This window comes from Chelonia mydas, chromosome 10 (assembly GCF_015237465.2).
Source record: "Chelonia mydas isolate rCheMyd1 chromosome 10, rCheMyd1.pri.v2, whole genome shotgun sequence".
NCBI classification, from domain to species: Eukaryota; Metazoa; Chordata; order Testudines; family Cheloniidae; genus Chelonia; species Chelonia mydas.
Window position 1 is genome coordinate 4,164,831 of NC_051250.2, and position 12,422 is coordinate 4,177,252.

General features: G+C 44.0%; 2 protein-coding genes across 3 annotated transcripts in view; one reads left to right on the top strand and one right to left on the bottom strand.

Annotated features, from left to right (window-relative positions):
• The window catches only part of NOXO1 (NADPH oxidase organizer 1), a 53,389-nt gene that overhangs the window by 18,748 nt on the left and 22,219 nt on the right, over positions 1-12,422 (top strand). Inside the window, exon 1 of one of the 2 annotated variants that reach the window (XM_007058589.4) lies at positions 7-256. The exons of the other annotated variant lie outside the window; for it this stretch is intronic. The gene's annotated coding sequence lies outside the window, so the exon portion shown is untranslated. Of the gene's footprint in view, positions 1-6; positions 257-12,422 lie in introns of those variants that run through there. 2 annotated transcript variants of the gene reach the window in all.
• Positions 1,498-5,277, bottom strand: LOC122461873 (FAD-linked sulfhydryl oxidase ALR-like). The gene is made up of 3 exons (XM_043523196.1): positions 4,848-5,277; positions 3,117-3,316; positions 1,498-1,726 (listed from the first exon to the last, which is right to left on the bottom strand). Exons 1-3 carry the CDS (start codon positions 5,250-5,252, stop codon positions 1,564-1,566), a joined length of 768 nt encoding a protein of 255 aa, XP_043379131.1. The 5' UTR covers positions 5,253-5,277; the 3' UTR covers positions 1,498-1,563.

Sequence of the window (12,422 nt, forward strand, 5' to 3'; positions counted from 1 at the left end):
GAGATGGTGGCCTTGTGGGGGGGATAAGGGGTGGGTGGGAGAGGGTAGTGGTGTGAAAAGAGGGAGTGGGGCAAATCTGGGACATGCAAGGCTGCGGCAGCCAGAGAAAGAGGTGACTTTCCCTAGCTCCAGGGCTGCGGCTGCCCGGGAGAAACAGCCCTCCTTCCCAACCTCAGCTCTGTGGTTGCTGTCCTTCCCAGCGTCGGCTCGGGCTGCTGCGGTGTGGGGGAGAGGGCACATCCATTGCATTAGAAAGGTAAGACTATTGATGTTAAAATATGAGCTGTGTGCTTTTATTTGTAGAACAAATTTTTTTAATTATTAGTACTTTTTTTTTATATTGTGCTCTTATCCAAAGCACTTTACAATAGTTAGCTAACAGTACAAACAACATTTGGAAAGATCATTAGATGGTCTGCTGAGACTCCCAGCAATTTTCAAGTGGTCCATGGATTTAAAAAAAAGTTTGAGAACCATTGTTCTATGGGCTTTGAATCTGGCCCCTAGACAGACTGATTTTTAACAGGATAAAAAGAAAAGGAGTACTTGTGGCACCTTAGAGACTAACCAATTTGTCTGAGCATAAGCTTTCGTGAGCTACAGCTCACCGCATCCGATGAAGTGAGCTGTAGCTCACGAAAGCTTATGCTCAGATAAATTGGTTAGTCTCTAAGGTGCCACTAGTATTCCTTTTCTTTTTGCGAATACAGACTAACACGGCTGTTACTCTGAAACAGGATAAAAGAATCCGCAAGAGTCTATACAGATTTGTCTGTAGTGAGAATCTGAGCAGTAAAGACTGATTTTGAATAAAATCTTTGCATCCATTTCTTGCCATAGGTTAAAAACATTTACAAAATTCTGGTTATCCAAGGTTTAGACAGGGCTACCCAAAATGGCTGAAGTTTGAAATTTGGTTTGGATGAGATGTTCACTGAAGCTTTGTACCTTTGCTTGGTTTAGAAAATAAAACTGTTTGAGCATGTACAATACAGGATAACCATGTAAATCCATGTTTGTAGTTAGCAGGGAGAGCCCCGTTTTTAAACAAAAATGTTACAATCCCCCATGTTCTCAAAAACTTAATTGAGGCTAAAGGTGATTTCATTATTTCAGTCCCCGTTAATTGGTCTGAGATGCTGGCATCTCTGAGTAAAGGAAACAAAAAGATGGGAAAACACAACTTAAGGTCATGCTCCTGTAAACATTTATTAACATGTTGACATCAGTGGACTTATGGAATATTTAAAGGCTTGATCTGATAAAACTTCTCACAATTTCTGTCATGACTTATGAATGTGTTCCCATGACTGGCCTAAAATCCTAGTCTTAGCAGCTACATAATCACTTAAAATTGGGTTTGTCCCCTGAGAATTCAGTTGGGGAACGCGCTCTCTGAGTTGCAGGTGAAAATAGGAAGCTTCTTGAGAAAATAAAGACATTTAGGACACATGTACACATATGTTTACTTGTATTGTCTTTAATTATATTGCATCAGGTTCAATTCTTATTGTATTTAAATCATAATAACATCAGTCTTATTTCCAACGGCATCTCCATAAACTAGACACAAGAACCATCCTTCCAGCCATCTCGCCAGCGTTCATCCATCTGGGAGCAGTCATACTTGGGTTTGCCCAACATCTTGTTCACATCATTATGAAGCAGGCACATCCACTGGGATAGCTTCTTCCTGCTGCTGGTGTCTGGCTTTTTTATGCTTAAGCTGCAGAGGTGGAAAAGAATCAAAATACTACTTACTCCAGTCCAGAATCACTGATTTTACTTTCCAAACAAGGAGTCGCTAAAGTGGTTGCAGAATTTATAGAGGTGGCCAGAGGCCACCCCCATCTTCAATACAGAAATTGTTCTTACAGAAAATATAGGTCCCATGGTCCATCTTGCTCTGAGCAACCTCAACTCATCAGGGTGAAACACACCATGCAGATTCTTGTATCTTCTATAGGCCATATCTTAATAACTGATAACTCTCATTAATGATGAGGTGTCTGCAGTCTGTTCTGTTTTATAGCCCTTTAGGCTCCTGGCAAGTTATTGATGCTCCCCAAGCTAGACAAAGTTTGGATGCCCCTGTCCAAACTGCTTTGCCTCCACAAAAAACATCACATTCTCGGGGCTCACTAATACTTTAAAATATTCCCATTGATCAGCTCCTTACAGGAGAAAACCTGTTGGCAGATTTAATAACATTTAGCTGATGTTGTGTATTACGGGCTCCTTGTAATTTGTTTTTAGAAAATCAGTCTCTATGTCTCCAATACAAACCCCCCCCCCCCTTGTTGGTTTCGCACACTTGACTGGCAAGGACTAGGCCTTCATAGCTATACTTAGAGAACACGTAGCACATTTTTGAGTGCTATCATAACAACAATAAAATAATAATATAATACAATTCCCATTGTGTGTAATGAATAGGCTCCAGTTTACAGTAGGTGTAACACTGCCCTCTAGAGGAGGGAATATATACCCGCCTTGCTCAAATGTTTACCTGCTTTCTGCTCGTTAAGCTTGTGGAATTGATTATTTTACTTGCTGGGTAGAGGTTGTTTTTGGAAGCTGAAAGTCGTTGTTTTCCCCAGCATGACACAGGCTGACTGTATCCACAGTGTCAGTAACAGGTTCTCACAGATTGTGATAAACTGGAACCCATTCAAAAGCACTGAAAACACCATTGCTGGAAGAATCCGCTCAGGTCTATTCGCTCCTGTGAGCAACAGGATTCCCCACCACAGAGCCTGTGTTGTCTCAGGAGTTGTGTGCTACTCGTGATATGTCTTATGATGCATTTAAACACAGAATATATCATTTGGGGATGGTGAAAAGGCTTCTGCACCCCTGGGAAACAGGTTGATTTACATCCCGCATTAACAGACCAGTGCCTGAAGCTAGCTTCCTGCATGTAGATTGTCTTGATGCTTGTCTATATGCAGGGTTGCATTAGTTTCATGTAAGGTGTGATTTTTTTTTTAAACCAATTTAAATATAAACCAGTGCAAAAAAACTTAAATAAAAATATGCAGTTAAAGTCTAGCATTGGTTTAGTTAAACAGGTGCATGTTTGTGAGCAGACTAGACCTTATTCCACAAGGACTCACCTTTTCCTTAGATTTTTTGCACACTTTACACAAGGATAAAACTTGCTCAGTAAGTCAATAAACTGAGCCATCTCATGTTGCTGGGTGTTGCTGGGATGATCTGGGTAATATGCTGCCATGGTATGAAGGAAAGCCCATGTGTTTCGCCCCAGTTCTTCTGTATTGAGTGGACAGTTTGATGGTTGCACTTTCTTTTTAACCTGGGATCAGGAAAGCCAAAGGATTGGCAAGCACATTAAGATTGTGATAGAACAGCCCTTTCCACTCAGCTTGCATTTAAATCAGCTTGTTCAGTCTAGCACAGGGGTTCTCAAATTGGGGGTCGTGACCCCTCAAGGGGTTGCAAGGTTATTACTGGGGGTCTGAGCTGTAAGCCTCCACCCCCAAACCCTGCTTCACTTCCAGCATTTATAATAGTGTGAAATATAAAAAATGTTTTAAATTTATATGGGGGGGTCACACTCAGAGGCTTGCTGTGTGAAAGGGGTCACCAATACAAAAGTTTGAGAACCCCTGGTCTAGCACCATATTCAAGGGAACAAACAAGGATGTTTAAACTCCCAAACAATATGGATTTATGAGAGAGCCACAGGCCTGGTCTATACCTAAATCTTAGGTCAACCTAGCTACGTTGCTCAGGGCTGTGGAAAAAATCACACACCTTGTGACATAATTAGGTTGACCTCAGCCCTGCTGTAGGTGCAGCTAGGATGATGGAAGAATTTTTCCATTGACCTACCTATTGCCTCTCCAGGGGGTAGATTACCTACATTGATGGAAAAACCCCTTCCATCAGTATAGGAAGCATCTGCACTACAGCACTACAGAGGGACAGCTGCAGCATTGGACCTGTGCTGCTGTACTGTAGACATTTCCTAACATTCCAAAACTCTTAATGGGGACTCTGAAGACAAAGAAAATACTTTGGCTAGATGAGTTTGTTTGGAGGGTTTGAACTGAAACACAAAGTTGACCAGGAGCGAATGTGGAGCCTGCAAACTGTATGTACAAGGATGGTTAACAATCACAGGGTTTGTAGCTCAGCCTTAGCTGGGTCATCTATAAAGCTAAGAGTCCCTGTAAGGGTCTGCAAATAAGGTGAAATTAATCTGGCAGCTTTTGAGGACAAATGTGAAATGTCCCAGGAATGGAGGAAGAAAGTGAAGAGAATGGGGGTGGGAAGTAAAGAAAAAGGTGAGTGGCCATTTGGTGGGGAGGGGTTTGGAGGTCATACACACTCTCAGAAGGATTTGCATCGGTCATCACCCATTCTTGAGGTTAGCAGGGTGTGACTTCTAGATATGCAATTTCTATATAGGTAGTTCATGCTTCCCACATTAGCACTGGCTCTCGTGGAAGCGGCCTCTTTTGAATATTACAGACGTGGAACATCTAAAGAAGCATGGCATTTTCTCTCTGGATCTGCAACACCTACCTTCCTCCCATGTGAGGCCCAGGCTCCAATTCCTGTCCTCCATTGCCACCCACCCATAATCCCCACCAGCCACTTGTTTGGGCTAATCCCAACTTTCCCCGCGGCATCCCCGTTATCCCTTCCTTGGGAGGCTGACCTCCCCCACCCATTCCTGTTGGGGAAATCATCTCCCTTCCATCAATTATTCCTCAGGGACCATTTCTGATCCCCCTTCAACCATCCCTATGCGATGACAAGAAAATTCTCCAACCCCTTACTCAGTCCTGCCCAGACCTGCCCCGTCCAATTGTCCTTACCCTGGCTGCTGAACCCGAATCCCTCTTCCTCTTGCCGATGGAGTCTTGGCAGACTGGGCAGTCTTTCCTCTTGAACCTATTCTCAGCCACAACAAATGGGGCTCCCCCCAGGAGGCCAGACAGAGCTCTGTTCTCCAGGGCAAGCCAGCGGGATGAAGCTGGGCTGCCTTTCTTCTTGCGGGGTGCTGTCAGCTTAGATCCACCAGACACGCTGGGCTGGGTGCTGCTGCTAGAGGCGGTGGGCTCAGTGGGACTAGGAGAAGGTGAAGATGCGGAACGCTCCGAGGGAGGAGAGGGCCTTTTATTCTCTTGCTTGTTCTTTTTCCAGTAAAACACCAGCATTAGGTGGCTCTTTTTCCTGGGCTTGGCCTTTGCTAAAGGCTTGGTCTGCTGTGGCGGTGCCATGAAAGAGGGTTTTTAAACTGAGGCCACAAAATGAGACTTTCACCTCTGACGCTGCTATTTAGAGAGTGAAATAAGTATCTGTCTTCCCCCTTCACATCCTGCAGTCAAAGGAAACAATACACTAAATTTGTTTATAAGCTGTACTGGGCCTGTCCAGAACGATCTCCCTGGCTCTTGCCCTAGGGCTGGATCAGTACAATGTTACTGGATCAGTACAATGATGGACTGATGGAGAGGGCGGGAGTTAATTGTATAGACTTGATGTGGCTCCTACACAGTCCTTAGCCCTTAGCTATGGATGCTGTGGCAGCCCACGGTAGAATATGATGACAGCATCATGTGACATCACAATGCCTCCTTGGGACTGGTGGTTACATTTTGCTATGAGCAGGTGAGTCATGTGGGAGATGGAAGGAGCTGTTTGGGTGGATACAGCTTTGTCTCTCCTAATCTATTCCTGGCTCTGTCACTAACTCACTCGATGACCTCTGGGGAGTCACCTCACCCCTCTGTAGCCACATCTGTAGAACCAGCGTAATTATGGGAAGTGTGTTGTATAGATAGTTAGCTAGCCCATGTTGTGTGTTGTATAAATAATTAATTAGCTAGCCCATGCAACCCTCGACCCCAGAAAAGTAGGGAAGTGTTTCCCCATTTTACCAGTAGGAAAACTGAGGCACAGCTGAAATGACTCATCCTCACAGTGAGTAAGTGGTAGAGCTGGGACTACAACCCAGATGTGCTGACTTGCGGTCCCCTGCTCTAACCACTAACTACACTCCTCCCTTCTTGGTGAGCAGATATATGTTTGGTTTCCCCGCAGGAAACTTTTAGCTTGTCTTACAGAAATGCTAATGGAAGATGGAGCACAATATGCTGTAGAACTATTCAGTCCAGGTATCCCATCACCTAACCGCCCTTCCTGACATCAGCAAAGAGTGGACACAGGTAGGCTGGACACCAGAAAAACCATTAATGCAAGACAGGACCAATTACTGTGTGCGCTGATCTGCCCAAAGTCTAACTGTGATCCCAGCACTAACGTGTGTGGGAGTAGGTAAAGACACACTAGCTGGACTGAGTGGAGGAAAGTTCTGCACACCTCCAGGAGGTTTGGTTCGAAGACCCAAGGGAATTTTACAAACCCTTTTCTTCCTGACGAGCAAAATCCCCGCTCTTCCCATTTTAAGACAGCTGAAACAACAGTAAATACCAGGTGAAGAAACAAAGTCTGTCTGCAGAGTCTCTCAGTACAAGTCAGGCAGTACAGAGCCATTCACCCTCTCTGGGGGCCTGATCCAAAGCCCATTGAAGCCAATGAGAAGACTCACTGATAGGCTCATCCAACCCTGGATAAGAGAAACCTATTTCAAATGGTGAAGACCATTTCAAACATGAGATCTGTACTTCCAACGTCAGCCACTGGAGGGCAGTGTAAGTGTCTTTAACCCCTTGCAAGGATGTGTGTGTAATGACCTGAGAAAGGGGCCTCATCCAACTGGGGAAACAGAGGCCTGACTCCTGAGATGAGGGTTGTCACAGGTTGCTTACAGGTCCCTCGTCTCTGGACAGAACCTCTGATCTGACTTGGGGTGAAGTGCTGCATTTTATTGTGATTGCTGTAGAAATGGTATTTCACTCCAGCTGGGGTACCTGCCTCGCAAGTGGAATATTCTCTATGGCGTCCTCTGAGAAGGGCCCTCCTCGTTTGTAAACCCCCTGGCGTTTTAGTTATTGATGATCGTCTCGACAACGCTTATTGCTGCAGCCTCTGTGTCTTGTATAAGAGCATCTGTAGCTGACCTCAGAGGAATATCACTGTAGGAAGCTACATAACAGCATTCTGGGGTGGGTCCTTGCCCCCTTTTCCTCTCCACCTTCTACTTGTCTGGCAAAAGCCTCTTCTATTTCCCTGGGCATGAGTCTTCTCTGCCCCCACCCCCACGATCTGGAAACAGCCTTCCTGCACTTCTCCATCTTGTCCTTCTTCCAGCTCATTTCTTATCTCCACTGAGAATATTTTTCTCTCCCCACCCCATGCCCAAGCTTCTAAATGGCCTTCTGCTGGTAGGGTTAATTCTACTGCATTATGAACTCTGCAAAGTATTGAGGGAGGGGCAACTTGTCTGAAAGCTGCTGTACAAAATAAAGTTCCCTGGTAAAGTGTTCTCCTCTGATACTAGATAGTTAGCACTGTGCAAAGTAACATTTGCAGTAGGCAATGGGCCGCCCTCAGAAGGCTTTGGAGGCTCTAGGCTTAATATGCTCTAGGCCTGATTTTGTTTAAAGGGGTCTTTACCCATCCCCCCCTTTCTGTGCGTGAAGTTTTGTGGGAAAATTTATTTGACACCAATGAGGAAATATACATGTTACTAACTTTCCTGGTTAAATTTAGCCGCTGTGGGTGGATTTGTTTGGTTGTTTGTTTTTGGTCCCAGGAGTAGGGTGGTACACTTACTGAAAGAAGGATGGCCAGAGGGGACTTTCCCAGAACACTATTACAGTAGTTAAACACGGGGAGAGGATGCCTGGAGGCCAAAGTGATCTCAGTAGTGCATATTTAATATCCAATATGATCATCTCTCTACTTCCTGGTCTTGGATTTTTTTTATTTATTTATTTTTTTTACAGGAGTGGGGGACATATAAATATGACCGACTGCTTTAAAAACAAAACCGGCTGCATTAGACAGACGGGCATGGAGGAGAAGAGGCTGTAGCAAAACTCTCCACTGGGGGGTGGGGGCAAGTGCTTCATTCTGCTCCTGAGTGCCTCCTTCTGGTTGGTGAAACAACAGTATGTGCTGACTGGTCTGTGCAATGTGGGACAGAGAAAGTAGCCAGGAGTGCAAAGGGGGAAGTGAAGAGGCCTTCACAGCTCCAAGAGAGCCAGGAGACCCACCTTACCTTCAGGGGAAAAGGAGCCGTTTTACTTCAATCAAAAAATAAAAATATAAACTTTTGATTTTTTTTTTCCTGTAAGGGAAGGAATGTGGTCTAGTGGATAGAGCAGTGGATTAGGCATCAGGACTCCTGGGTTCCACTCCCACCTCTGCTATTGACTCATTGTGTGACCTTGGGCAGGTCAGTTAAACTTTATGAGCCAAATTCTGCCTTCATTTACAACCCCCTTTTGTCCCATGGACTTAAGTGGGTTCTCCAGGGTGTAGGTCAGGACAGAATTTTGCCTTCAATTTTCCACTTACTGAACAGAGATGATAATACCGGGCTACCTCACACAGGGTGATGGGAGGATTAAGTAAAGCTGTTCACGGACTCTGAATGAAATGAGTTCTAGAAATGCAAAGGAATGATGTTAGTTATTTATTAACAACAATAAAGTGACTGAATATTAAAATAGAACTAATAATGAATATTAATATCTTGTTATAGAATGACTTATAAAACATTATTTCACTCCATTCCTCCCCCCTTTGTTTCTCTCCATTTCGTTCACTCCCTTTTGGGCCTATCTGCTGATTTTGGTGTTTTACTTGGTAACCCATTAGAAAGGCACTTCTTTACAAGTTGCTTTTCAGATCTTTTTTTAGCCATGATTTTCTATACTGCAGCCAGCTGGGGGTTCTGCCACTGGAATGCAATCTGACCTTCCAACCAAGCACGGCATCTCTCAGCTCCCTACCAGGCAGCGAATTGTTTCATGTCACCTTTTAAAAAATATTAAATAAGGCTTCTGGATTGAAGAAGGTGTCAAATCCTGATCAGGACTTTGGGACAAGCAGTGATGATTAAGTTTGCAGATGACCCAAAAATTGGGAGAGTGGTAATAATGAGGAGGACCGGTCATTGATACAGAGTGATCAGGATCACTTGGTAAACTGGGTGCAAGCAAGCAGTATGTATTTTAATATGGCTAAATGTATCTATCTAGGAACAAAGAACATAGGCCATACTTACAGGATGGGGGAATCTATCCTGGGAAGTCGTGGCTCTGAAAAGGATTTGGGGTGTGTATGTGGTGGATAATCAGCTGAACATGATCTCCCAGTGGGATGCTGCAGCCAAAAGGGGTTATGCCATCCTTTGATGCATAAACGGGAATCTCAAGGAGGAGCAGACAGATTATTTTACTTTTGTATTTGGTGCTAGTATGATCACTGTTAAAATACGGTGTCCAAGTCTGGTGCCCACAATTCAAGAAGGGTGTTGATAAATTGGAGAGGGTTTGGAGAAGGGTGACAAGATTAGAAAACCTGCCTTATTGTGAACGAGCTCCTTGAGTGTAAGTATTTAGCTGAATAAAGAGAAAGTTGGGGGTACTGGGGGTGGCTTGAGTAGAGGCTATAATTACCTACATGGGGAACAAATATTTAATAATGGGCTCTTCAGGCGAGCAGAGAAAAGTATGATGTGATCCAATGACTTGAAGTTGAAGCTAGGCAAATTCAGACTGGAAATAATGTGTAAACTTTTAACAGTCCAGTAATTAATCATTAAGCAGTTTCCCAAGAGTCTGGGTGGATTCTTTATCACTGACAAATTTTAAATCACAACTGGGTGTTTGTCTAAACGATCTGTTTAGGAATGATTTCGGGGCAGCTCTCTGGCTGGGGCTGTGCAGCAGGTCAGACTAGATGATCACCGTGGTCCCTTCTGGCCTTGGAATCTGTTAAGCAGCCAGTAGCCCATCACAGTTTTTACGTTGAGGCCAGTGAACTTTGGTTGCTTTAGTCTTTGTTTCTCAACCAGTGCTGCAGTTTAACGAGCGTCCAATAGATGCACCTAGAGAACGAGTTCATACACCGCCCTCTCAAATCTCAGGGCTTTGATTTCAGGAGCTCTCAGTAACTTGGGACATGACCGACACTGCTGCAAACAGAGGGCTTTTTGTGTGGAAAAAATTGCTTCGGAAACATATTTCTTGGAGGCAATAACCAGAGGGCTCCCGTTTCTGCATTGTTGTCCCCCTTCCCCTGCATCAGAGTGTTACCTGACCCTGTAATTTAGGGCAGCTGGGTTTAGTGAAGGCCTGTAACTTTGAAATGCTGGGGACTTGCCAACAGTGCATCTTTTTAAAATCTAATTTATATCTAAAAGACGGGGCACAGTGAATTCTGTTGAATAGGCACTTCTCTTCCTAATTGCCTGTTAATCTGAGTGAAACAGCGGTAATAATACTCAGGGCTGTGATGAGACTTAATTAAATAATTGCTATTTATATATATATTGCCTAGTGTCATGCTGTCTGGCTCATAACTGTGAGTGCCGACCTCAGGGCAGACTGTCAGAAATCAAGAGCAGACACCACACCTTGGTGGTACGTTCTATCATTAGATTTCACCATGCCAGAACAAGTGTGAATTCGTGGATCACTATCCCAGTCTTACCAGGGAGTTACAGACAGTCCCCTTAGACTCTCCAGTCTATCTTGCCACCCAGACAAACAGGACTTTGATAAAAGATCACTTAAACCCCCAAATCACACCATGTCAGGTTGCTTCCAGTCCCAAGAGACCAGTCATGTACTCAGATCTTACACCAGAGACCACGCTGACAGCCAATTCTATAGTAACTAACTAAAGACTTATTAGCTAAGAAAAAGAATGAGAGGTGAAAGGTAAAATCAATGTAAAGGTGAGCCACAGTTTGTAACTCCAAATAGTGGCAGGGATGTAATAAACTGCCAGTTTCCCACAAGTCTTTTCTGAGTACCCAGATTGTCTCTGGCGTTCTCCGCTTTGCATCTGTACACTTACTTCCCTGTAAGAGTTCAAACAGTTCAGAGGTGAAGGATCTTTCTTTCGATCCATTCTTGTATCTTCTTCTCACAGAAGACAAGCTGACAGTCTCTCTTCCCCCCTGGGCTTTTTCTTTGATGTCGGTGAGGGAGGAATGCACTGTGAGTCTCTGACCTCAGGTCATCACGCACAATGGCCATTTGGTTTGGAATTGGCACCTTTTCTGATAAAAGTCCTTCATTTGCATTCCACAAGGCTTCTTTGATGTCTGATGAGTGATTTAATTAAGTGGTGTTTGCAATGTAAATGTTTCTAATTACATTATGACAGGACACGGATAAATACATTTAAAAAAAAAAGCATGTAACATCCCATTAGTTTTATGAAGTTTTAAACACCCCAAATACGAATCGCTTTGATCTATACTAATGCACAAGTGAAATGACCTGAATACACTCTCACATGGCCCGTTCTGCCAGCATCACACCTAGGAGCCCTCATCATGGCCCAGGACCCCATTGTGCTAGGTGCTGTACAAACCCAGAACAAAGGGAGTCCCTGCCCCGGATAGCTCACCACAGAGTGCTTTTAGCTCCTCGAGTGGAAGGTGCTATGAAAAGGCAAAGGATGTTTTCAGAGGGAACAGGGTATATAAGTGCAAATGAGTCTGGCTGCAGGCTACAAGACAGGGCATTAATCCTATTGCTGAGTGACTGAATGGAGGATCTCCAGTGGAAGAGTGGTGTGTGTTTTGGTGCAGAAGTCCTGAGGGCAGTTAGCTGACATCTCTGGCTCCAGATCCTGTGACACACTGGGTACAAGGGTCCTGAAAGGCATTTCCATGCTTGCTAAAAAAGCAGCAGTCCTGGAGCATTTAATAGTGTTCTACGGAAATGTAATGCTCTGCAAATCTGTTGGGCCAGACTCTACTGGCATGAATTGACTTCAGTGGCACATTACCCATTTACCCCAGCAGAAAATGTGGCACCCAAATAGAATACCCATTTTGAAAACACATAGGTGACTTAGGAGTGCAAGTCCTGTTGACTTACAGCCTAAGTCAGTTAGGCACTTTTGAAAATGTTACCCAAGATCTCTAGTGTTTCTAAAAACTTTTTGATACAGGTCTCCAGCAGGGAGCTATTGCATTGTTTAGAATGACAATAATACCTCCATAGAAGTTGTCGTGGTCTGTTCAGTTCTAGAGGAATTGTCCACAAAACTAGTGAATCATCTACAAAGCACTAGTAAACCATCCTTACGAATTTGTCATAGAGATGCTTGTGGAGTCATTACCAGCAAGGAAATAGAGCAAAAGTTATTGCACCAGGGGAAAAAACCCTGTGTATTGACATACAAATGAATCATTGGTGGAAAAATTAACACCATAAAATTCTGTAAATTAACATAAGGAAGAAGCTTAGCTCTACGGGGGAATAAGGCTTTGTTATCACATAACTTAACAGAGCCCT

Coding starts and splice junctions, on each gene's coding strand:
- LOC122461873 (XM_043523196.1), bottom strand. CDS start 5,252: ATGGCACCGCCACAGCAGACCAAGCCTTTAGCAAAGGCCAAGCCCAGG. Junction 3,317..4,847: donor ATTCGGGTTCAGCAGCCAGG/GTAAGGACAATT, acceptor TCCTGATCCCAG/GTTAAAAAGAAAGTGCAACC. Junction 1,727..3,116: donor GCAAAAAATCTAAGGAAAAG/GTGAGTCCTTGT, acceptor CCACCTCTGCAG/CTTAAGCATAAAAAAGCCAG.